The sequence below is a fragment of the Rosa rugosa genome, chromosome 3, assembly GCF_958449725.1.
Source record: "Rosa rugosa chromosome 3, drRosRugo1.1, whole genome shotgun sequence".
Taxonomy (NCBI): domain Eukaryota; kingdom Viridiplantae; phylum Streptophyta; class Magnoliopsida; order Rosales; family Rosaceae; genus Rosa; species Rosa rugosa.
Genome location: NC_084822.1, coordinates 41,438,952 through 41,464,470, shown reverse-complemented (window position 1 = coordinate 41,464,470; position 25,519 = coordinate 41,438,952). Strand labels below are relative to the sequence as shown.

The window sequence follows — 25,519 nt, the reverse complement described above, 5'->3', positions numbered from 1 at the left end:
CCAATGCACCTGCTGCATTTATGGATCTCATGAATCGCATCTTTCGGCCATATTTGGATAAGTTCGTCGTTGTGTTCATAGACGACATTCTCGTATACTCAAAGACGGTGGAGGAGCATGAAGCGCACCTTCGCATAGTCCTACAAACCTTGCGGGAGAAGCAGCTGTACGCCAAAAAGTCGAAGTGTGAGTTTTGGATGTCGGAAGTTCGATTTCTTGGACACGTAATTTCCGGTGATGGAGTCTCCGTTGATCCAAGTAAAGTCGAAGCTGTATTGAATTGGAAGCAACCAAAGAACGTCACGGAAGTTCGCAGTTTCCTTGGTCTGGCCGGGTACTACCGACGATTTGTACCAAATTTCTCTAGGATTGCGAATCCGTTGACCAAGTTGACTCGAAAAGGTGTTAAGTTCGAGTGGAGTGACAAATGTAAGTCTGCATTTGAAGAACTTAAGGCGAAGTTGACTACCGCACCTGTACTTGTCTTGCCAAACAGCGACGACCCATTTGAAGTCTACACGGATGCTTCAGGCCAAGGACTTGGTTGTGTACTCATGCAAAATGGAAGAGTTGTGGCATACGCGTCGAGGCAACTGAAGGTACACGAGGTGAATTATCCTACACACGATCTCGAACTTGCTGCGGTCGTGCACGCGTTAAAAGTGTGGAGGTGCTACCTGTACGGAAGCAGATTCAGTGTCTTCTCCGATCATAAAAGCCTTAAGTATATATTCACGCAACGTGATTTAAATTTACGGCAAAGGAGGTGGATGGAGTACTTGAAGGATTACGACTTCGATTTGCAATACCACCCTGGTAAAGCAAACGTAGTTGCAGATGCCCTAAGTCGAAAGACAAGGGGTAGTTTGTGTAGTTTAATGCTTGCAGATCATGAAATAGTCACCACTATAGAAGGATATAATCTGAAGCTGCAGCAGCAAGACGCGCGGATGTTCTTGTTTCACATTAACGTGGAACCACAAATAAGGCAACATGTCATTCAGCAGCAGGCGAATGACCCGGAGTTGCAAGGAATCCTCCAACAAGTGATGGCGAATCAAATGCCTGCAGAATGGACAGTTCATCCTGACGGTAGTTTGAGACTCAAGGATAAGCTCGTTGTGCCTAAGGACGAGAATCTGCGAAAGCAGGTTTTGGACGAAGCTCATCGTACCCGCTTCACCATTCATCCAGGCAGTACAAAAATGTACAAGGATCTGAAAAGGACGTATTGGTGGAAGGGAATGAAGAGCGATGTTGCAAAGTATGTCGGTCAATGTGCAGTTTGTCAGATGGTGAAGGCGGAACATCAAAAGCCCTCAGGATTGTTGCAACCTCTCGAAATTCCTGTATGGAAATGGGATTGCATTACGATGGATTTCATCACCGACTTACCTCGGTCTTCGCACGGGCATAACGGTATTTGGGTTATAGTCGATAGGCTTACGAAGTCCGCCCACTTCTTGCCAGTGAAGATTAACTCGCCGATCGACTATTTCGCCAAATTATACGTTGATTGGATTGTCCGATTACATGGAGTTCCGACAAGCATTGTATCGGATCGAGATCCTCGATTTACGTCACGTCTTTGGAAAAAGTTACAAACTGAACTCCGTACTAGCTTAGATCTTAGTACCGCTTACCACCCACAGAGTGACGGTCAATCTGAAAGGGTTATTCAAGTACTCGAAGATATGCTACGAGCGTGTGTGTTGGACTTCGGAGGTAAGTGGAACGAATACCTTCCACTTGCGGAGTTCGCATATAACAACAGTTATCAAAGTAGCATCGGAATGGCACCTTACGAAGCTTTGTATGATAGACCATGTCGCTCACCAATGTGTTGGGCTGATGCTGAGGACCGTATTATCTTAGGTCCTGATATTATTAAGGAGACTACCGAGAAGATTCGTGTCATCCGAGATCGTTTGAAAGTTGCTCAAAGTAGACAAAAGTCTTATGCGGATAAGCGAAGGAGGCCCTTGGAATTCCAACCGGGTGATAAGGTATTTCTTAAAGTTAGTCCACGCAAAGGTATTCACCGGTTTGGTGTCAAGGGGAAGTTGGCTCCACGCTTTATCGGACCGTTTCAGGTTGTGGACAAAGTTGGGGCAGCCGCATATAAACTTGAGCTGCCAGGAGAACTTTCACATATACATAATGTATTTCATGTTTCTCAGTTGAAGAAAAGTGCACCCGACACTAGACAAGTAATGACCTGGAATGAATTGCCGTGGGAGCAAGATGTGTCCTATGAAGAAGGACCGGTGTGTATACTTGAAAGAGAGAATAAACAGCTCCGAAATCGGCAAGTACCTATTGTAAAGGTCAAATGGATTCATCATGGAGTTGAGGAAGCCACATGGGAACTGGAATCCGACATGAAAAAGAAGTATCCTCACCTATTCGACCAATCAGGTAATTTCGAGGACGAAATTTTTTTTAGGGGGGTGGAACTGTGAACCCCGGTAATTTTGTTCAATTACTTTAGATTTGCATACGGTTGATTTCGAATTTTATTTCTGATATTTAGAAGTTGAGTTAGTCCCGAAATACTTGGGCTAGGAACTAGTAGTAAGGTTGGATTTGGTTCGATTAAATTGGGTCTGTAGGAGACTTGGGTCAGCCCACATTATTGAACATATTGAGGAAGTTTAATTAGAGCATCAGCCACCTGAGTGCATGTTGTACATGAAGTGTATAGTTGGGAAGGAGACACGCGTCTAGGCTTCTGAACACCCACCGACACACCGACTCACTCTCACCTATATCACCTTCCTCTCTTCTAGTCTGTCCCAAAAACCATGCAGTGAAAGAAAAATCCAAACCCAGAGTTTCCTTCACCGAATCAATTACCCTCTCCTTTGTTTCATTAAAACCTTCACCAATCTCACTCTTCTTCCTGTGTAATCCTCACCACCCACCATAGATACCAGCCATGATGGTTATTACCTGAAGGGAAATATGGGTGTCTGACCCATCAATTGAGATTGATCGTCTTAGGCTTGGATTCTGGATCGATTAAGGTAAGCTTCTTGAGCTCAGATATGTTCTTGGTGAATTAGAGATTGGGTTGTACAATTTTGATAATCTTGGTCTTGTTGGTAATTGAGATTGGACGGAGGAAGAGAGAATTGGAGAAGTGGGTTCTAGCGTTCATTGCTGCAATTGGAAGTTAGAGGCGTTGGGTGTGGGCATCAGTCACTAAAGTGGTCAAGGAAGGTAAGCTGACAATGATTAGTATAATTATATTTGTGGATTTTGGTTCATGCATGTTGAGGTGATGACGTCCTGGTGAGAATCTTGAAACAAGTCTAGTTGATTTAGTTGTTTACTAGTAATTAAAGAGAGATGTGTGGGTCTGCTTGTTGACAATTGTGGTGCTATGATGATTAATGATTCAATTGTGGGTATAAACTTGTAGAAACGTTGTCTGAAGGTATAGCTTTTCAATTTCTATTTAGTTTGGGTGTTCTTGTGATTCTGGAATCAAGAAGGGATATACATGTACAATTGTGTTGTCTTGGGAGTTGAGTTGTAGACGTGATTGCTGTGTATATTTGCAGTACTTGACCAAACCTAGATTAAAGTTGAAGGCTTGGTATGGTATTGAGATTAAAGTGTGAGCTGCATGTTGGTATATATTTATATTTCATGGTCAGACAACTTGTGGCTGTCAACATAGAGAATTATAGATGGGGGTTTTGGTTAGAAGGGTATTGGTATGTTACAGATGCTTAATTAGAAATCAAAGGGAGGCCATGATTATAAGGTTTGGTATATATGCTATGTTTGGTTGTAATCTATGTTTGGTCGAAAAAAAGGTACATAGGTGAAGGATAACCATTTGTTCCTAGAACAGTTTACTAACTTAGAATTTTATCGGGTTTAGGATTCCAGTGACCCAGGCTTAATCAACGACGGTGATAACTCGGAGATTGTCTAAGCATGGATTCCAGGTAGGGGGGACTCACCCACGCCTCGCTAGAGTTTTCTTTATATTTTTGTTTAAGTATTGCGTGATTTACGCACGGTTTCGGTTTATTTCATTTATGTTACTTTATTCTATTTTATTTTATTTAATCGACACGGAAATTACTATTAACGTGTCGGGCCGTGCCATACGGTCAAGTAAGTTAGATGACTTGAGAGCGAAGGGTGGCACTGACTTCCTTGGGTTCGATCCCCTTAACCTCCGGAGGGTTAGTTACGCCGGTCGTCCGGGTATTCCGATCGTAACGACGGGCCCGGTACGTGTGTGTAGCTAGGTAGTGGACGCTCTCGCTACGCTTACCTGGTAAACATTCTAATTGAGGTAAGGCCGTGTAGTTGGTCTATGGGACCGGTCATCTGGTTTGTGAGTTGTTGGGATCCCGTCTACGAGTCGTGTACTTAATGATTTTCTTTACGTTATTTATACGTTTTACGCTTTTCTGAGTTTTTATGAAAATCTGTACTACATGCTATTTATAAAACCTAGTGGGGTTGAGCTCCTCTACTGGGCGATGAACGTATGTGATGCTCACCCCTACTTTCCCTCCAGGAACTGAGCAGGAGCCAGCTGAGGACCAGACTTAGACGCTTGGGTGTTGGCAACGTCAAGTTGTGAATAGCTTCTTTTGGACTTGACTGTTGGTTTGGCAGGTGTTGATCAGTCTCCCTTCTTTTGAAATTGTGAATGTGACTTTGTTTTGTTGTGGGAACCTTTGTAAATTTGTAATTATCCGCCTGCCTATCTTTTGGTGTGTGTTACTTTGCGTGAACTTGAAACCCGAACCTTGGACTCATGACTTTTGTGGAATGTAAATAAAGTACCCTTTTGTTGTAAAATCTTTACGCTTCCGAATCGTACTCTCAACCTCAACTGTAAAAGTTTTTTTTCTCACCACAATTCTAAAAGGCCTTGCAAGTTTTGTGGCATGGGTTTGTGGCACAAGCTGCAGACTTGTGTCTAGAGGCTTGCGGCGCTGTAACGTAATCCTTCCGGGGCGTTACAGAAAAAGTGGTATCAGAGCATTCGTTTCCAATCACCTTTCGGATCCTTATTAACTGTTTTTTATGTGTATTTTCACTCTCTGGGTCACGAGCACAGTGTATTTCGTGCCCTGGGTCGCCCTATGTCACCTTGGTGACTTGCAAGCTGACCTGGTGACCCAGATCTTATTGGAAATTGTGTCCGTGACCCACAGAGTAAAAATAAACACTAAAAAGCAGTGAATAGTAGGTGACCTGGTGACCCAACGGGTGAACTTGCTCTTAGAGATCTATACTTTGTCTTCAGTAATTAAGTACCGATAGCAACTTGACTTGAAATCATGTTCATACTCGATCATGGTCTCATATCTTTTGAGCTATTTTTAGTTAAAATGGCATTGATTTTTTTTTTTTTAACTCATAATAGAGATTATGTGGTGCCTGATGTTAATGGAAATGGTCCAGTTGACAACTATGGCTATGCAGAGCAACGATTGTATTTGACCATTTGACCCAAATTTTCTGTTTGATTCTTTTTCGAAGTTACGCGTTGCTAAAGGTCAACCTGCACCATCTATAGCTCCTCAGGATTCAGTTAACAAGAGTGCACCACTGGCTTCAGATTGGGATGATCGTCCAATGCGGTTGAAAGGCTTGTAGCAGAGATAGCAGATGAAGTTTCTGCCCTAGAAGATGAAGGCGAACCTTTCGGCTTCCTTCAATTGTTATCATTGAGCTGTGGGGATTCAACCTTTATGAGTTATGTGAAATATGATCTGTTCTTATGTAATGGTATCAAAAGCTCCTATACTTTGTTGCTACATATCAAAAGCTCCTATACTTTGTTGCTATATATATATATATATATATAATATTTATCTAGAGCGAGGGCCTCGCTCTGAAATTAAAGTGCGAGGTTAGAGTTTAGAGTCATTTTTCGGTCTCATATCCATATCTCGACTGTTCAGTTTTTAGGTACTAATGTATAGAACATCTCTGCAAAATTTCAGCCAAATTGATGATCTTTAATGTATCTAACTCGCTTAAACCAATGGACGAATTGAATATGTCCAACCTAAACCGTACTAGCTGATAACTACCTTAACGAATATCAATTTAGCTGAAATTTTGCAGAGATGATCTATACATTAGTACCTAAAAACTGAACGGTCGAGATGTGGATATGCGACCAAAAAGTGCACTTTAATTTCAGAGCGAGGTCTCGCTCTGGATAGGATATGTGTGTGTGTGTGTGTGTGTGTGTGTGTGTGTGTGTGTGTGTGTGTGTATATATATATATTTTTTTTTTTAACTTTGAAGAAACTGTCATCTCTTTTATAATTCAACGAAATTACACATAACGACCCACCCTCGTGGGACTGACAAAAGAGTCATTACCTAAGTAAAACCATCTTTTCAAGCTATTAAGCCCAGCTAGAAAAGCCCTTACAAAACCCATGATCAATCAATGGAGGCACAGGAAATGCGGGCTAATCTGCGACATCTCTTCTAAGCAAGCAGAGAGGTCGCAGACTCTTTATCCATCATGACAAAATATCAGTTTGGTCTCTGATTTTTTTTTTAGGGGAAATGATCATTTACCCGATTTTAGGCTAAAAATTGCCCACTTGCTCCACCAACTGTTTTTTAACCCCATTTACCCAAAACACTCTAAGGGATTATTTCCCCTTTACCCAATTAATTTTTTTTTTTTTTTTTTGGGAGACTTTTTTGCCCTCTCCTTCTTTTTCACTTATGGCACGTTTACTTACTTGGAATGGAAAATAATCATGAATCAGAGACAAGTGGAATGGGAGAAGAAAGGAATCGGTATTGATTCCGGAGGAATGATTCCTAAACCCATCTCCCCCCTTCGTAATCGAATTCCTGAGTATTCAGGAATCAATTCCTGATAAATAGGTGGGACCTACACCAATTCCCATTCCTTCATGTGTTAGTAAACACAGGAATTCTTTTACCTGGAATCATTCCGATTCCTTTATGTGTTAGTAAACACAGGGGTATTTTTACTCCGTAATCATTCCATTACATTCCATTCCATTCCAAGTAAGTAAACGTGCCCTTAGAGGGAGAAGTCATCCTCCACCTTGCCAGCCTCTGGTGACCAGTGGCAGGGCGCCGGCGACCGGTGACCGGAATCCGGCGAACGCTAACCGGAATCCGACGACCGGCGACCGGTCCCTAATAATATCCAGTAACCATATTATTGCTCCCCAGTAATCATATTATTGCCCCCCAATAATCATATTATTGCCTCCCAAAAATCATATTATTGTCGTCCAGTGAATTGTATGAACTCCCAAAACCAAAATGAATACATTACATGCACAATTGATCAATTTATAATCATATTATTGGCTCCCAATAATCATATTAGTGCCTCCCAATAATCATATTATTGCCCCCCAATACAAAGTCCAATGTCTCTACTGTCTCCCAATAGACCACCAAAAATGAACCATTTTGTAGGATTCACAGATAATTTGACTTTAATACATAGAAAACAACAGGTAACTTATCAAAACACCACACTATAGTGATCCCTGTCCCTCGTATCAAAGTCTACTGGGGGCCAATAATGTGTCTACTGCCCCCCAGTAGCCAGGAAATGTAATGGGTAGCAAAAAAAAAAAAAAAAAAAAAACCAGAAACTGATTTGGGCACCCAGTAAAGCTCTGGGCACCCAATCACCATCTTCGGCGGCACCGTGGCTTCTTCTCCGGCTTCTGAAGGCTATACGTCGGTCGACGTTCGGGTCTGGACGACGAGTCTGGTTGAGTCAGTTGCGCTGGGGTGTGTACCAGTGATAATAGCCGACGGAATCGAAACCCAAGAACCCAGACGATGAGTACAACAAATCTCGTCGATGCATCAGACCAGATTGTGAATCATCTTCAGACGCCGACGTCAATGACCCAAATTCTTCAGACGCTGCCGACGTTCGACCCACACTCCATTCCGGCAAGAGATCGGACTTGAACCAAAACCAAGTCGAACCAGACCCGGCCACTTCCAATCGTCGGCCACCTCAACTTCTTCCATATTGACGCGCCGGAATAGAACCTGACAACGCAGTCGTGGCTCCTAATCGATCCGCTCCCAAATCGGATTCCGAGGCTCCGGCGATGTCGTCTCTGCCGTCGATGAAAGAGAGGAAGCGTGTGTTTGAGAGAGAGAGAGAGAGTCTGAGAGGAAAGAGTTTAATAGGGGGCAAAACTGTCACTATAGGTTAGATTGGGTAAAGGGGGTTAAAAAACTCTTAGTGGAGTAAGTGGGCAATGTTCATGCTGAAATTGGGTAAGTGGTCACGACCCCTTTTTTTTAATCATGATAGTCCATGCACTTCCAATTTCTATCACCCGAGTCCAAATTTCAAACTTGCATGGCTCCAACATGACGTCACAAGCTAACTAGACCCCGACAGCATGGCCCACAGGCAACTAGCTAGCGATCCTACCGACCGACAAATTCAACGACCAACTAACAAACCTAGCACACTTTATGGCGACTCCACAATCTCTTGATCGGCAACCTCACCAACGACTCCAGAACCAACTAACCAGTGATCTTATTGATTGACAAATTCAGCCACCAATTGAACCGACTGACAAACCCTATCACCACCTTACGATGATTCAACAACCGTCTAATTGACTTTCTCATCAATTGACCAACTATCTCAATAATTGATCGGAGATACTATCAACCATTGGAAGACCTCACCGATTGACCAGCACCTAGAACACTAATGACCAGCACCTCCTAAATTGCGACTCCTTTCTTAAGTAACGTTGCCAAACACACTTTCTTAGGGGGGTGTATTCAATCCTGATTTTAAATGATTCTGTCAGATTTTTTATAATCCGTGGATTCTCATGGATTCCACAGAATCCACGGATTGTTTTAATTCCATATGGATTTAAAGAGATTCTAATGTATTGTATTAGCAAGATTTGTTTGGATTTTAATAAGTGTATGGATTGTCCTAATAACAATAATAGTAAAGACCAAAATAAAATAATACAAGGTTGTGGAGGAAGGGATGAGAAAATCACAAGACTGTTACAAGGTTGCATTGCAGGAGTTGGATGGGATATTGAACAAGCTTTGCATTAACGAAGATTGTGCCTTCGTAGTTATAAAATTATGTAGAAAATGAATAGTGTATCATATAAAACTGTCTATCTGTGTAGGTGAAAATATGTGTGCCATACAAAGCTTTTTTCTCCACTGTCATTTGGTGTTGTATTGGTTTTTGTTAGATAAGGGCCGTGAACTTTGTACAACATACAAAATAGACCTGAGAAAACTAAGAGCCACAAGACATGACGGTGCATTGATCCACCTCCCAGAAAAGATTTTTGTAAATAGTTAGAATCCTTTTGCTCCCACAGTTCTCATGGGTGTAAATTGTGAAAGAAACTTCAAGCACGGTAAAACACCATATATTAAAATGGTATTGCATATAGCTCTGTAAGAGATCACTGTCTCCAACTTCAGTTTGAACACATGGTTAGGAAAACATACATCCACTCTTCATGTATTCATGTTAATTAACAACTAGTCACTTTCTTGTTGCTACCAGGTACGTACACTAGCAGAAAGATGAGCGAACAAGGACAAAAGGATAAAGCCAACTCCACTTTTATGAATCACAATGTACCATCATAAGAGAGCTTACGAACATTATATATGGTCTACAACATGATTGGTAATTACAGGAAGTTTGCACTGCATACTGATTGACTTATCAAGTTGATAATGATAAGTGTGATTAGTGTACTTGACCTATGACCAAAAGTTTCTGAAATTCAGCACCCAGTGTGATCAGTGTAGTTGAAATCTGAATGTGTAAATCCCCATACTTGCTTATGGAAATATTAAGCAGATCACCAACATGCCTCATCCGATCCACAAAGTTTTGCAACTGATTCAAATCTGGAACCAGAACCAGAGTTTGGGGAAAATCTTGAGCCATATCAAGGGCAATTTGAAGTTCAAGAAAACACGGTCTCTGTTGAGGAAGAGATGGCATATCTTTCCCATCTTGTCTAGTGCTGGTAAGAACCTATTTTCTAAAAGATTCAAACCATTCTCTGTAATTAAGAAAGGCCTTGAACTTCATATATATATATATATATATATATATATATATATATATATATATATATATATATATATATATATCTGTGTTTGTTTCTGGTTTGAACTTCAAACCATTCAAAACCAAATGACTCAGTTCAGGTCCTATGAGAACAAGACGATTGATTCAAAGTCCAAAGCACATCCAAGCATGGCATAGGATAGTGTTAAAATACCAGGATGGAATTACAACAGCTCCAAGAGCTGGGCATATCTTCCATAACAGATGCACCTGGCCATCCAGCATTCCACTCAGATACTCAAGAATGTCAGTTGCCTAGTTCCAGCACAAAAGCCAACCATGATGAGTAATGGAAGATAAAAGTATGAAGAAGTAAAGAAGAACTCACAGAACCCAAAACTGCAAAGTAGCAGACAGAGGCACTGAGAGATTTACTTGCAAGAAAAGGACACAGTATAAACAAACAAACAATGTCATGCTTTTCAAATTTTGCATGTACACACATATACTTTGCAGTCAATGACTAACCTGGCTGATTGCTTCCTGTTTAGATCTAAGAGTAGTAGATCTTCCATGGAGTAAGTTGCACACTTCGTGATATTGCTCCAAAACAGTGCAGGAATCATAAGAAACTGACACCAAATGCTCAATTACAGAAGTCCATCTGCTTGCAATGCATCCTAGTAACATGAGCTCCTGTTTGAAGAGGGAAGAACCATTACACATAGTGCAAGTACGATCCGTTAATACATTCAGCTTTCAGAGTTAACATCAGCCATCATATGCAGCAAGACTTTATCAAGTGAAGAGATGTGATACACACAACACAATTTCTAGAAGGATACGATTTATTTCCTAGACAATGGAATTGACAACGTAATTAGGTACACCTAATACAAGAACTATATAATGCCCATGTGTGCAGTTGTGTAATAATACACTAGTCTATGGCAGCACATGACCATGAAACTAGAAAACATGTATTGCTGAAGAGAATCAAGCCTTCAAGGAATCGATAAAACTTTATTGTAATTTATTTGAGGCATTGGACTGACTTACAATTGTTTCGCACAAACCATTATCACTGCCTCCTGCTAAATCACTGAAGTTCAACCGTTGAAAAGTTTGTACCCACTGAATCTTAGGGGTAGAAAAATACCATGCTGGCACCGGAGACTAATTGAACAGTTCTCTTATCAAGAAAATAAGAGAGGCTATTTGATTTCCAGCGGTTCCATGTCAGAGAACCAACCAACCAGTCTACAGTCCTGAACAAGCAGCCACAAGATATTTCAGTTCAGGCCATAGCAGTGAGATCCTGAAAAAGTGAAAAGTTAACATTTTGATTTGTCGTGTGAAGTTTTCTAGATATCTATGAAAACATTATGACTCAACTAACTGCATCCCCAGAAAAAAAGAATCAATAATGTGAGATACTATCTTCTATCACTAACAGACTAGACACTTTCAACCAAGAAAAAGAAAACAAAAGACAAGACTCTCACTTTTCAATACACAGTGTCCTACTAATACTACTCACACCAGAATATTGGGCATAGGATAGATTTTACTTCACCGGCTCAATTACTCACTCTTCTAAGATACAAATGCACACATACAGTTCCACTTACACTGGAGTATTTTCATGCTCCAGCTGCTCTTTCAATAAGTTATCATCGAACTCACTCCAACTGTGCTGTGTCTGACACTTCGAGAAAGAACGTCTAAGCCTGACTCAACCGTTGATATCAAAGAAACCACAGACCACCTCTTCAAGAGCCCTTGAACCGCATATTTCGTCAAACCATTACCACCGCAATCTCCAAACTTTCTAGCCGACTCAATGCCTTGCTGAATTGGTGTATTCTCCAGCTTCAACTTGTTGAGATACACATTAAGAAAATCATGCTCACTTTCCGATAGCTCCTCAAGATCCATCTCCACAGTCGCCGTCAGCAAAGCTCTCAGATGCGCATCTCTCAAAGGTAAACTATGGATGAGATGCTCTAACACAAAACGCCGAGCGGTACTGCGGTAGCAAGAGTAGCAGTTGACATATGTGCAAGGCCCTGAAGTAAAACAACTAATCTAAGCAGCCTAAACTTATAACTTTGCCATAAAAGAACTAGTTCACCCAATAAACACTAACCAAAACATTAAATCTTAAAAATCCCTAACCTTAGGGAAAGAAGCAGCAGATGTCATTTCAGAAATAGCCCCATCAAGTTCCATCACAGAGTCCACATAATCATCAGAGCTGCTAAAGCTCCCCAGAAACTAACCATACAAAGCCAAAATCAAAACTTTGCACCAAATAAACGACAAGAATTCTGAAATACCCTTAAAATTGAAACCAAATATGAATTGGGGGAGTAGTGAATACTCACATTTTCGAAGAAGAGGCCCCATTGGAAGGCCTTCTTGATATTCTGGGAGTCCCAGTGAGCAAGACGACCAGAGGATTGGTACCCAGAAAGCAGAATCAGAATATCGACGAACCCTTTAACCAGTTTCATGAATTCTTCCAATGAAATATCTGGGTGGCTCCAACTCATTGTCTTGTTCGCCCCGTCAAAGTTTTCACTGTGCAATTACTTGTGTTTTTTTTTGGAAATTTTCGAGGACTGAAAGGAAGCCGGAGATGCGTTGATGAAAAGAAATAAAGAATGAATGGGTAAAGTGAATTGGACGATGCAATTCAGCAATTGAGAAGAAGGGTTGGCTATTCTGATTTTCCCGCCCTCCGGGACCTTTTTTTTTGGCCCATTTTCAAGATATTAATTAAGCAAATAAAGGCTTTTTTTTTTTTTTTTTTTTTTTTTTTTTTTTATTTATTTAATAAAGATGAAAACAAAAATACAAGAGGGATGGAGGACTAAGCCAAGGCCAATCCCAGAAAAGATACACCAATATGGAAGCATAGCAAGGAACATTCTAGAATGTTCATAACCAAACTCAATATATTGTGCATCACATGGCCTCCCTCGGACAAAGGGAAAGATCCTGACCACCTAGACAATGAGAAAAGGATGAACAGTGGAGGCTGCAAAGGAAGGCAGCTTTAACGAGCTTCACATGGCTCCCAAACGCACTCACCAGACAGGAAAAAGGCATCTGAACGAGAGTTTGTATGGCAATTTCAGCTGTAGGCTCGGTTTTGATTTCTAAACCCCACTTCTGCACGCGTGAAGAAGCGTGCTCCACCGCGCAGTACCAGTTGGTTTTTTAAAGCATAAAAAACCGGAGGAGCCTGAAGAGCAGGTACACAGATCGCAGTATCATACACCCCACAGCAGTCCCAAAACAATGGAAACAGTGGGGGAACGAAGATGATGTAGACCCACATTTGGACCCGTGAAAAAGCATGCTCCACCACATTGTTTCAGTTGGATTTGTAAAACACAAATAACAGAATAAGTGTCCGAAGACAGATGGTAGTATGAACCCCCTCCCCCCCCCCCCCCCCCCCAACAGTCCCAAAACTTTGAAATGCGTGACAGTGTTGGGTAAGGAGCTGTGGGAGACTTGAATAAGTGTTATCATGGTGGATGATAGAGTGAAACCAGTTCCAAAGAATGGAAGGACGGAATAAAACTAGCAGCAGCAGCTGACAATTGAGAGATCCCAAGAATAGAGTAAATAGAAGCAATTGTGTGCTTTTTGTAGGGATGGAAAGAAAGTTTAGCAGACTCCTTGAACAACTCCAAAAGCTGACGCTGGGCATCCAAAACATCAAACACCTTAGCCTCAAAACGCAGCAGATTTCTAGTGATCCAAATATACCAAATTAGATTGCCAATTACTAGAAACCAAAGCTGACGCTTATGTTTAGAGAGAGTAGAAGCAAAATCTCCAAAAAACACTTCCTCAAGAGTATTCCAAGGGGAGAAAGAATGAGAAAAAAGAAGACAAATCCATTTCCATAAAGGCACAATTTGAGGACAGTGTAGGAGAAGATGCGTATATGACTCGGCATGACTACCACAGAAAGAGCAACAGGATGGGAGGGAAAAACCTCGCCGCTGCAATGCATCATCCGTAAGCAGCCGCCCATGAAGAGCTTTCCAAACAACAAGGCTTTTGCGTGGCTGAATTGCTTTGTTCCATATGACTTGACCCCAATTCCGACGATCAATGTGACTTGAAAAGAAAGTAAAGGCTTCTTTAGCTGTCAGAACACCTGAGGAGGAACCAGGCCACAAAAGGGAATCAGTTGTGTCTTCCACAGGCAAAGCAATTTGCTTTATTTTACCAGCAACTTGAGGAAAGGAAGCTATAAAATCTTCTGGAAGAACCCAATTCGAATCCACAATAAACTCATGCAGTTTGGCTTGGAGCGGAATGGCGCCAGCTACTCCAATAGTGGAAGCTAAAGGCTCACCTAACCAATTATCAAACCAAAAGGAAATTTTCCGACCATTGCCAACACACCATTGTAGAGAATTGAAGAATGTAGGCCAAACCTTTTTGAGACCCAACCAAACTGAGGATTTTTTAAAAGATTTTAGAGGTTGAAAGTCTTCATTTAAAAACCGAGTCCTTACCAAAATAGAAGCAGGAGAGGAAGAAGAGAGCACCTCCCAACACCGCTTTATTAGAAGAGCACGATTAGCCTCAAAGAGATCACGTAATCCCAAACCTCCTTCCACCTTGGGTTTACAGCAAATACGCCAAGCTAGAAGAGGCATGCCTCTTTTTAAAGGATCACCAGTCCAAAAAAAATTCCTAATACAAGATTGCAGGTCACGAAGCAGGCATGTCGGCCACTCATAAATTTGGAAACTGTAGACCAAAATGCCTTGTATCACTGACTGAATAAGCTGAATCCTACCTGCTTGTGAAAGCAAAGAACCTTTCCAAGATGCCAGTTTACATCGTACTCTATCTGCAATGGCCTGAAAATATAGTTTTTTTGGACGTCCCTGGAATATAGGGACGCCAAGATAAGTGAAAGGAAGAGAACCTTGCTTAACACCAAGAAACTTCCGGATAATAAAACGACGACGGGCGGCATATTTCCCCAAAAAAACTAGAGATTTTGCTCTGTTGATTCGCTGCCCCGAATTCAAGCCATATTCCTCCATAAAAAGCATTAGATTTCTCAACGAACGCTTAGTACCCCGCATGAAAACCATAATATCATCTGCAAAAAGAACATGAGAGGGCGGAGTAATACCAAGAGGAGCTGACATCAAGGCAGTACGCCCATCCTCTGCCAACTTGGTGAGACCCCTACTCAAAACCTCTTCAGCAAGACAAAATAGAATAGGTGATAAGGGATCACCTTGTCGAACACCCCGAGAACAGGAGAAGAAACCCTCCGTTGCACCATTAATAAGAATTGACAAGTGTGCAGAATTCAAAATAGCTTTAATCCAATCCGCAAAAGGATCAGAAAAACCAAAAGCCTTCAGTACGCGAATTAAGAATCTCCAGTCCAGGGTATCAAAAGCCTTTTGCACATCAAATTTAATTGCTATGTTTCCACCCTTGCACTTATGATCCAGGAGGTTGATGCACTCTGATGTCAATATAATAGGATCTGCAATAGTGCGACCTTTAAGAAAAGCACTTTGATTTGGGGATATAATCCGAGCTGCAATACAACCCAATCTATCTGCTATAATTTTTGTGATAAGCTTGAAAACAAAATTCGCCATAGCAATAGGACGCAGCTGTGTTACCGAGTCTGCACCAGGAACTTTAGGAATCAAAATCATCAAGTTTGAGTTAAAGTGGGGGAGAATGTACCCATGAGTGAAAAAACTTTGAACAGCCTGGATAACATCCTCACCAACAATCGACCAGCATTTCATATAGAAAACTCCCCCAAAACCATCTGGACCTGGAGAGCTATTATGATCCATGGAACACATAACTTGAAAAATTTCTTCGGAAGTGGGAATTGCCGTAAGCTGAGCATTTTCTTCATTAGTTACAATCTTGGGAATTACTTGAGAAACCAAACCAGTGTCAATAACAGAAGAATCAGCAGTGAAAAGGTCGCTAAAATAATTAATAACATGGTCACTGATCTCCTTCGGATCGTCAATAACACGGCTGCCATCCCTCAAAACCGATAAGGAATGCTTAAGTTGACGAACCTTTACCATTGCATGGAAGAAAGATGTGTTACGATCACCTTCTGAAAGCCACTTAATCCTTGATTTATCACAGTAAAATCTTTCTTGATGAGCAAGGGCCATATGAACTTGAGCGCTAGCCACACTTTCCTGGGAAAGCCTGTCATCTGAAGGCCCCAAACTAGCAATTTCCTGCTGAATTCTGTCCAAGTCCAGAAAAGAATTCTCCACCATTTTGTTGACATCCCCAAATTCAGTTTTATTCCAAGCCCGAAACCGTTGTTTAAGAGTCCTAAGCTTAGAAGCCAACACAAACATTGGATTACCAAAGAATTGAGCACTCTGCCAGACATCTGTTACCAAAGAAAGAAAACTTGGATGATCCAACCACATGCGTTGAAACCGGAACGGTGGTCGCTGAATTAGCATGAGCCTTGAGAAGGACACTAAAAGAGGAGAATGATCTGAGGAACAACGAGGGAGGGTGGAGCACTCCAACTTGCGCCAAACATCAATCCAAGAAAAATTACTGAGACACCGATCGAGCCTCATTTCAACATTCGCACTAACCCCCCTTTTATTCGTCCAAGTATAAGGCAAGCCCTTAGTAGGAAGATGAATTAGTTCACAATTAGTTGACATATCTTGAAACTCAGAACAAGAAATGGCACTGGGAAGAAGTCCTCCTCTTTTTTCATGAGCTCCAAGAACACAATTAAAATCTCCCAACACTATCCATGGACCTTGAACAAAGGTATTTTTAACCTGTAGAAGATCTCTCCAAAGCAGACGACGGTCCGGCACCGTTGTCTTAGCATAAACCCAGGTGATAACACACTTGACAGTGTCCAGAGTGCAGGAAACCGTGAGCTGCTGATCAGTAGCTAGTAACACGGTCGGTTGAACAGCCTGATCACAAAGGAGCCAAATATTTGGGGGTTGGTCTCCCCGATCATTCACTGCAGCCGGAAACATCTTCAAAGAATGCCAAAAAGAAGATTTAAGTGCACTTAGATTAATAAAAGGTTCAGAAATACCAACAATTGAAGGTTGGTATCTATGAACCATCCTACGCAAGACTCTTTGAGTGGGGGCGTTACCCAAGCCCCGAGCATTCCAAAAAAGAACCTTCATAGGTTAAGGCGAGGAGTGGGAGCCCTATTGCGGGTGGGATAGCGGTCAGAAACTTGCTCCTGGACTGTTTCCTTATGCGTTTTCTTCTTTTGCTTCTTTCTCTGCGATTTAGAAAGAACAATAGTCATATCATCTTCCTTCCCTTGAACAACTACTTCATCTCCCTTCGTCACTATTAGGGAGGTGGGGCTAGAATCATGTTCATCGTCCGAAACCTCAGCCGCAACCTGGCTTGAATGCTGTATGTCAGAAGACTGATTAATTGGCTCAAGATACACTTGATCTGCCAATTGCTCAATTAAATCGTTGGCAGCCTCCGCAATGACTTCTTGAGCCAAAATGGCGAACCGATTCTCCGTGGGGTCATTATTAGGAGTTGCTGGTCTCTCAGTGGCTACTCCCCCTGGACTACCATCTCTCCCACTGCCACAAGGCTCACTGATTCTCCTGGAAACTTGTATAGGATCTTGGTCACTTTGCTCCTTATCCTTCACCCTATATTCCTGGCGAACCACCGACCTTGAAACTGTGGAAGGTTTCTCAACATTGCGAGGCTTTGGGTTGTCACCATGCAATCGTCTACAACGATCCACCATATGCCCAACCATACCGCAATGAGTACACTTGTTTTCATAAATAATCTCAATGGGGAAACAAAGTGACTCACGCTCAACCATTACCGACGTTGGCAATTCGCTAGCAAGATCAACGTCTACCAGCACTCGAGCATAGTACCCAAACTCCCTCTCCTTCGTAGCCCTGTCTAACTGCAAGGGCGTACCCACTCCACGTGCAATTTCCATGAGATGCTGAGGGTGCCAGTAGTCCTGGCTCAAGCCATACAGTCTGACCCATAGTTGGGCATGTGTTTGTGGAAGGACATCACCAGGCACAAAGTCAGGTTTCCATTGAGCCAGTCGAAAGAGCCCATCGGCAAGGGTGCATGTACCACCTCCCCAAACACGTCGCAGATCCTCTTCGGTGCCAAAGTGAATGTCAAAATACCCCTTCCCAAGCGGGACCAAGCGCCAAGGAGCTGCCGGCCTCCATAGATCAGCAAGCAAGCCCTTGAGAACGGGAGTTTTCATTGGGACAGAACCTTTTCGCAGTAGCAATCTACCAATAAGATTGGTTTTGAAGTTTTTCAATTGTTCCTGATAGAGAGCTTCATTGATTTTGACGTATGTCTTGTCACCACGAATGACTGGAGCAGGCAGTTGGCTAAGTGAGACCGAAGACTCAACTGAGTCAGAGAGAATGGAGGCGAAAGTTTTTGCCTTTGGAGGGGGTTGAGGACGAGGGAAACCCTCCTCCAAGGGGCGCAAGAAGGCCCATGGACACCCACCCTCGCTTGGATTTCCTGCGCTTGTCGCCGACATAGAACTTGGTTGTTCGGTGTTTCAATTCAATAAGACTACTAATACTTTAAGTTACGCACCTGTTACTTTCGCTATAATCTGCATGTTGCTAGAAAGAAAACCCTAGCTGCAAGTGAGTCCCTCTAAAAGCTTTTCTCACTCGTCCGGCGACGCGTTCTACGGACGTTGTTGCCGGACGGGTAGCCTTGTCGCCGTTTATTGGAAAATAGTGGCATCTGGTCCTTGATCAACAGGTTTTGGGTTTCGAACAATGAGATGCAGGGCTTTTGGCCGGCAGAGATTTGGTAGGAGGATCGGAAGGTGCGCACGTGGTCAGAGTTGGACGGAGGAGCCTTACGGGGACGTCATGGAGGGGGAGGCTGGACCGATCTGGCTTGGAAGGTCTGCTGGTGGTTAGCGGAACGGGGTTGCCTTGATCTTTGGAGGCTTCACTAGGCGGAATCCGATCGGATGGGATCTGACCTCCGATCTAGTCTGGTCTGGTCTGGGACGGGAAACCCCAGATCGGGGGTGATGGCTGGTTCGTTCCCGATCTGGCTTTGGGGGAGCGGTGGTGTTGAGGTGGTGGTGAAGTGTGCGGAGAGCGATGGTGTGTTTGTTCGTGGCTCCGATCGTGGTGGAGGTGGTCCGGTGGGAGAGGTGGTGCGACGGCGATGGTTTCCTGCTCGCTTGGATGGACCTCGGGCCTGTGTGACTTTGGGCCCAGACCCTGCTGTAGTGGGCCTGCTGTGGGCTGAAGATGGGGTTGGGTCTCAAGTTTTGGGCCTGGCCTTAGGTTTTAATTTCTTTTATGTTTTTACTTATTTATGTTGTTTAACTTTATTGCGCATTATGCGAGCATTAAGTCCCTACCAATTTGGGTTAGGGCTTATGATTTGGGGTTTTGGTTTGTGGTATTAGCAGGTGTTCTAGTTGTGTTAGGTATTAGTTGTTGGGTCGGGCGCACTGTAAGTTGTGGCAGAGACAATCTTCTCTTTGGTTGTCTAGAGGGTCGTTCCTGTTCTGGAGTTGGGTCAGTAGCAATGGCGAAAAAGTCTAGCCGTGGCATAGACAATCATCCTTGGCCTTCTAGTGGGTCGTTCCTTTCTGGTTTCGGGTCGGAGGCGATGGCGATTTGGAGCATCAGTGGATTGACGGTGTTGACATTAGGGTGGTGACGGTGTTGGGTTTACATTAGTCCCATGTCCGACGGTCCAGCAATTCACTTTGGTCGGGTTCGAAGTCACAACGAGTGTTGGCTTGGTCGATCAAAGGCAGGTCAGGTGGACTTTGGGTGGCGAGTTAGTGTTGACAAAGTTGAGTAGTAAGGATCCACTGCTCCTGCGCATGTTGTCTTTGCCATATAGTTATTGTGCAAGTTTTTTTAGTCAGAGCCCTTCTGGCTCCTTCAGTCAGTCATTATAGAGTTCCAGTGTGAAGTCTAGTGGCCATTTCTGTGTACGAGATGTTGCCCAAATTCATTGTAACCAGTTCATTATTAATGAAGTTTCTTATTGATAAAAAAAAAAGTTACGCACCTGTTTAGCGGAAACTTAGTTAGGCTTACAAGTTTGGCGAATGTGAATTTGATATCAAAGAGGTCCAGCGTTTGATTATCCGATTGTGAAAAACACATTCTGGTAAGAGCTTTATCTAAATCAAGTCCCAGCTCGGAGTGGTGCACACTTTGCCACCACCGTTCTATAGAGAAGAAATAGGTTTAAGGTTAAATTTTCAAATTCCCTGGTGTGTTTGGATAGTAAGTTTGATTAAAAAATGGCTAAAATTTGATATCACATGTACAAAAGTTATAATAGATGATAATAAGTAAATTAAAATGAACGATATTAGATTTTTCTATAATATAAATTTGATGTCTCTACTTATTATAGCTTTCAGGCCCAATATATTACAACTTGCTTTACAGTTGCTGTTCAGTCGCATGAAATTTCCTTCCGCATTGCAATTGCTATTCAGGAACCATGAACTTCCTCTTTGGCATGTAGTTCCGCTGAGTCATACCAATAATACATGAAATACATTCCAAAAATAGTATGCTGCGAGTCATTCCAGAAAAATATGCATGACTTGGTGACTAGAAATATAATGTCATTGAAACAGAAAGTACCTCAAAGAAAACACCAAATTAAAATCATACATAAGGTATTTGAAAATATGCTATGAACAGAATGACATAAGGCACCTGATTCAGAACTTTCCATTGATCTGCTCCTATTCGATCAAGTTTGTTTGTAATGCAATTCTTGGAACCTCGTATCTTTTCATTTGCCGATTAACAGTAATTGACTGACTGATCACTACACCACCAACACTACAAATGAAAGGATGTCTCCATCAAGAACAACAAAGCTCTCTCGACCTCAATGGTGAAATCAACGTGATCAGGGGTCTCAATATTGTTAATTTGCAATAGCGAAGTTCCATTTTTATAAGAGATTCTAATGACATGAAAGGACTGCAAAAACATCTTTTCCCTTTCATTCTGGAACTTCATTATAGACCTTATGTCTTAAGAAAATAGTACCTAAAATCTCAGGCCATTTGGATTTTATTTCAAGTGCTAAATAACTAACCAAAATGTCTTACAGATTTGTTGTGACAAAAAACAGATATGGCTAGCCAATTTCACAATGACATAACTATCTGAAATAAAGTCTGAAAATGGTGTCATAAGTTTTGTTGGAAAGTTAAGAATCTCTACGTTCAGTTTGTGAACAAGTTTGAATAAAGGAAACTACTGAAATCAAATGAAACAAACAGAACATGGTGACAATTGAAGAATTTCCTGATGCAGACCCTCAACTTTGAAAAATCATAACTTACTCTAGAAAACTTCTTTTCATGAGATTTCAATTCTGAAATGACAAACATAAATTGACACAGAAAGAGAGAGAGTTTAGAGGCAGAGATTGGAGATTGTAATGTGTGTATTATTCTCCTCACATAAGAGGGTATTTATAGGAATACAAAGTTAGTGTGAATGCTCTAAGAGAAACTCAAAATGATAACTAAGCTCATCATCAAACAACAGCTCATGGCTGCTTCAATGATGATTTTTGCCATGCTTGTTATCTCTTTACAAGCTTTATGCCACACAAGTCTTCATACCTATGTTTATACACTCAAGTACTATGTTTATACACTCAAGTACCTATTATATGATATAGCTATCATACATTTATACATTATACTACAACACTCCCCCTTGGATATTTCATGTCAATAGTATTGTCTATGCGCTTCAAAGTTGCCTCGTTAAAAACCTTGCCAAGTAATAAAACCCTGTGGGAAAAAACAACCTTGGTCGAAGGAGAAAAAGAGCACAACGCGCGTTGAGTGTGGAGTATGTTTCTGGATACTCCCCCTGATGTCGATATCTCCCCCTGATTGCTACAATCGTGGGAGTTCGGATAACTTTCTCAATCCGATGCTCTTCACATTTTCTCTAAGGTGGATTTAGGTAACGACTTAGTGAATAAGTCCGCTACATTATCCTCTGATCGGATTTGGTTCACTTCAATCTTCAGAAGCGATTGTTGTTGCTGATTGTAAAATAACTTAGGCGATATATGTTTGGTGTTGTCGCTCTTGATGAAACCTAACTTCATTTGTTCAATACAAGCTGCATTATCCTCATAAATGCATGTAGGTTCATCTGTGGTAAACTTCAAACCACAATTTCCTCGGATATGTCTTATTACAGACCGTAGCCATATGCACTCTCGCACTACTTCATGTAGAGCAATAATCTCTGCATGATTTGAGGAAGTAGCAACAAGGGTCTGTTTTGTAGATTTCCAAGATATCGCGGTGTTTCCCATGGTAAAGACGTAACCTGTTTGGGAGCGACCTTTGTGAGGGTCAGAGAGATACCCTGTATCAGCAAAGCCCATCAAAACATCATTATTATTTTGATGGAAGGGAGGAGGAGAACGTTGGCCACCATGGACGGTGTCACCAGCGTCTTCTTTACGGAAGGTGGCTTTTTGCCTTGTGGGGTCCGATCCCATGCTTCTGTCTTTTCTTTTCTCTCTGTAAAAACAAGCCCATATCAATCGTACCTTTCAAGTATCGAAAGATTGTCTTTATACCAATCCAATGGCGGCGTGTTGGCGCAGAACTATGTCGAGCTAACAAGTTCACTGCGAATGAGATATCCGGTCTTGTGCATTGAGCTAAATACAATAGTGCACCTATTGCACTTAGATAGGATATTTCAGCCTCTAATAAATCCTCGTCCTCATCCTTTGGACGAAACGGATCTTTTCTGGGCTCAAGACTACGGCAGATCATGGGAGTACTCACAGTCTTTGCTTTATCCTCATTAAAGCGCCTTAGTAATTTTTGAGTATACGCTGACTGATGGATCATAATCCCATCACTACGGTGCTCGAGTTCTATTTCGAGATAAAACCGTGTTTCCCAAGATCTTTCATCTCAAATTCGGATTTCAAATATTTAGCAGTTTCCTTTAACTCATCTAGAGTTCCAATTAGGTTCATGTCATCGACATAAACTGCTATAATTGCAAATCCGGAACTTGTCCTTTTAATGAACACGCATGGGCATATTTCATTGTTAACATATCCCTTCTCAATCAAGTAGTCACTTAGACGGTTATACCACATCCGTCCGGATTGTTTCAATCCATATAGTGATCGTTTTAATCTTATTGAAAACGCGCTCCGTGGTTTAGAGCCACTTGATTTGGGTAATTGAAGTCCATCTGGAACCTTCATATATATCTCTGAATCTAGATCCCCATAGAGATATGCTATAACCACATCCATAAGCTGCATGTCAAGCTTTTCGGAAACTACCAAGCTGACAAGGTAGCGGAACGTTATAACGTCCATTACGGGAGAATATGTCTCCTCGTAGTCGATTCCAGGGCGTTGTGAGAAACCTTGTGCCACAAGGCGGGCTTTGTATCTAACAACCTCATTTTTCTCATTACGCTTTCTAACAAAGACCCATTTATGGCCAACAGACTTTATATTTGGGGGTGTCAACGTTATAAACCCAAATACATGTCTCTTTGTTAGTGAATCCAATTCAGTCTGGATCGCATTTTTCCATTTAGGTCAATCTGCTCTTCGTTGACATTCTTCAACGGAGCGAGGTTCGATATCATCGTTTTCTATAATTCCTTTTGCAATATGATATGCAAATGCATCATCAATAGCCATAGAATTTCTATCCATCATCACATGTATACTGTTGTAATTCATGGAGATCTCTCTATTCTCTGGAATTGGTTCTGTCATTGGAGCGTCCCCCAATGATGTCTCTTAGAAATAACCATAATCCGAAATATTCTCATGAGATGGATTATTTGTAACGATGATTAATGGATTATTTTGTGCCAAACTCGTTTTCTTTCTTGGACGAAAATCCATCGAACCTATGGGCCTCCCGCACTTCCTGGCAGGAGCCGTGGGCCTAGCCACTGCGTCACCCATATAGGGGACGTTGGTGCTATTAGCGTCATGTCCTCTGGTTTTAGGGACATCAATCCTTACAGGCACATTTGCAGCAGGTATGTGTGATCTCGTCACTTTAGCGATATCAAAAAACGCATCAGGAATTGATTCTGCCACGTTTTGAAGATCGAGAATTCTCCGCACTTCAATTTTGGACTGTGCGGTTTTGGGATCAAGATGAGACAAAGTGGGGACAGACCACGACAAATCCTGTCGTTCCTGTTGAACATTAGTGTTCATGTCTCCCCCTAACGATGGGAAGACTGTCTCATCAAAGTGACAATCCGCAAATCTGGCGGTAAATAGATCCCCTGTCAAGGGTTCTATGTAGCGGATAATGGTTGGAGAATCATAGCCAACATAAAGGCCTAATCGTCGTTGAGGACCCATTTTGGTGCGCTGTGGCGGCGCAATTGGCACATAGACTGCACACCCAAATATGTGTAAGTGTGAGACATCAGGCTCATACCCAGTCACCATCTGGGACGCAAAAAAGGGTTGGGTGGCAGTGGACATCAGACGAATAAGCACAGCTGCGTGCAATATTGCATAACCCCAAGCAGAAATAGGGAGATTGGTGCGCATAACCAATGCTCTAGCAACCATTTGAAGTCTTTTAATGCCAGCTTCCGCGAGACCATTTTGGGTGTGTACATGTGGGACAGGATGTTCAACCTCGATCCCAATGGACATGCAATAATCATCAAAAGTCTTTGATGTAAACTCTCCAGCATTGTCAAGACGAATTGACTTAATAGGATGATCAGGGTGGTGAGCCCTTAATTTAATGATTTTTTCTAGGAGTTTAGCAAATGCAGCATTTCTTGTGGATAAGAGCATGACATGTGACCAACGTGTCGATGCATCAACCAACTCCATAAAATATCTAAATGGTCCGCAAGTTGGTTGGATAGGTCCACAAATATCACCTTGTATTCTTTGCAAGAATGGTATATTGTCTTTAGTGTCCTTTGCATAGGATGGTCTCGATCCTACCTTTGCTAAAGAGCAAGCTTTGCAAAACGAATGATATGCTTCAGAAGTAACTCTTTGGACCAATCTTTGGTTCGTACTTCTTTTCGTTTTGAAGAATGGATGTCCGTGAGAAGTTTTTAATATACGGAACATCATATCACGACCTGGATGTCCCAAACGGTTGTGCCAAAGCCTGTATGTGTCAGAATCCCATAGATTGTCATTCATGACATGGTTGGATTCAATGACTCGAATAGTGGTTGCATACAATCCACTAGAGCGACACATAAGTTTTTTTAATACTCGTGTATTTCCGTAGTTATTAGAGGTGATGCAAAGGAACTCTTGTCCATTCTCACAATGTGT

General features: G+C 42.0%; 2 protein-coding genes, 1 long non-coding RNA gene and 1 pseudogene across 4 annotated transcripts; 1 reads left to right on the top strand and 3 right to left on the bottom strand.

Moving 5' to 3' along the window:
• The first annotated feature begins 2,612 nt into the window (after positions 1–2,612).
• LOC133741548 (uncharacterized) lies at positions 2,613–4,824 on the top strand. 2 transcript variants are annotated; one of them, XR_009861995.1, is made up of 4 exons: positions 2,613–3,026; positions 3,114–3,222; positions 3,893–3,959; positions 4,544–4,824. It is a non-coding gene; the product is annotated as an uncharacterized LOC133741548 (long non-coding RNA). The 2 variants fall into 2 exon arrangements; XR_009861994.1 differs by lacking the exon at positions 3,893–3,959 and having other exon boundaries at positions 2,634–3,026.
• Positions 4,825–10,199: 5,375 nt separating this feature from the next.
• On the bottom strand, positions 10,200–12,765 carry LOC133737743 (uncharacterized; annotated as a pseudogene).
• An 873-nt stretch (positions 12,766–13,638) lies between these two features.
• Positions 13,639–17,250, bottom strand: LOC133737741 (uncharacterized). The gene has a single exon (XM_062165245.1). It carries the CDS (start codon positions 17,248–17,250, stop codon positions 13,639–13,641), a length of 3,612 nt encoding a protein of 1,203 aa, XP_062021229.1.
• Positions 17,251–17,312: 62 nt separating this feature from the next.
• Positions 17,313–18,695, bottom strand: LOC133737740 (uncharacterized). Its single transcript, XM_062165244.1, has one exon. It carries the CDS (start codon positions 18,693–18,695, stop codon positions 17,313–17,315), a length of 1,383 nt encoding a protein of 460 aa, XP_062021228.1.
• Between the last annotated feature and the right edge of the window lie 6,824 nt (positions 18,696–25,519).

Coding starts and splice junctions, on each gene's coding strand:
- LOC133737741 (XM_062165245.1), bottom strand. CDS start 17,250: ATGGTTCATAGATACCAACCTTCAATTGTTGGTATTTCTGAACCTTTT.
- LOC133737740 (XM_062165244.1), bottom strand. CDS start 18,695: ATGTCGGCGACAAGCGCAGGAAATCCAAGCGAGGGTGGGTGTCCATGG.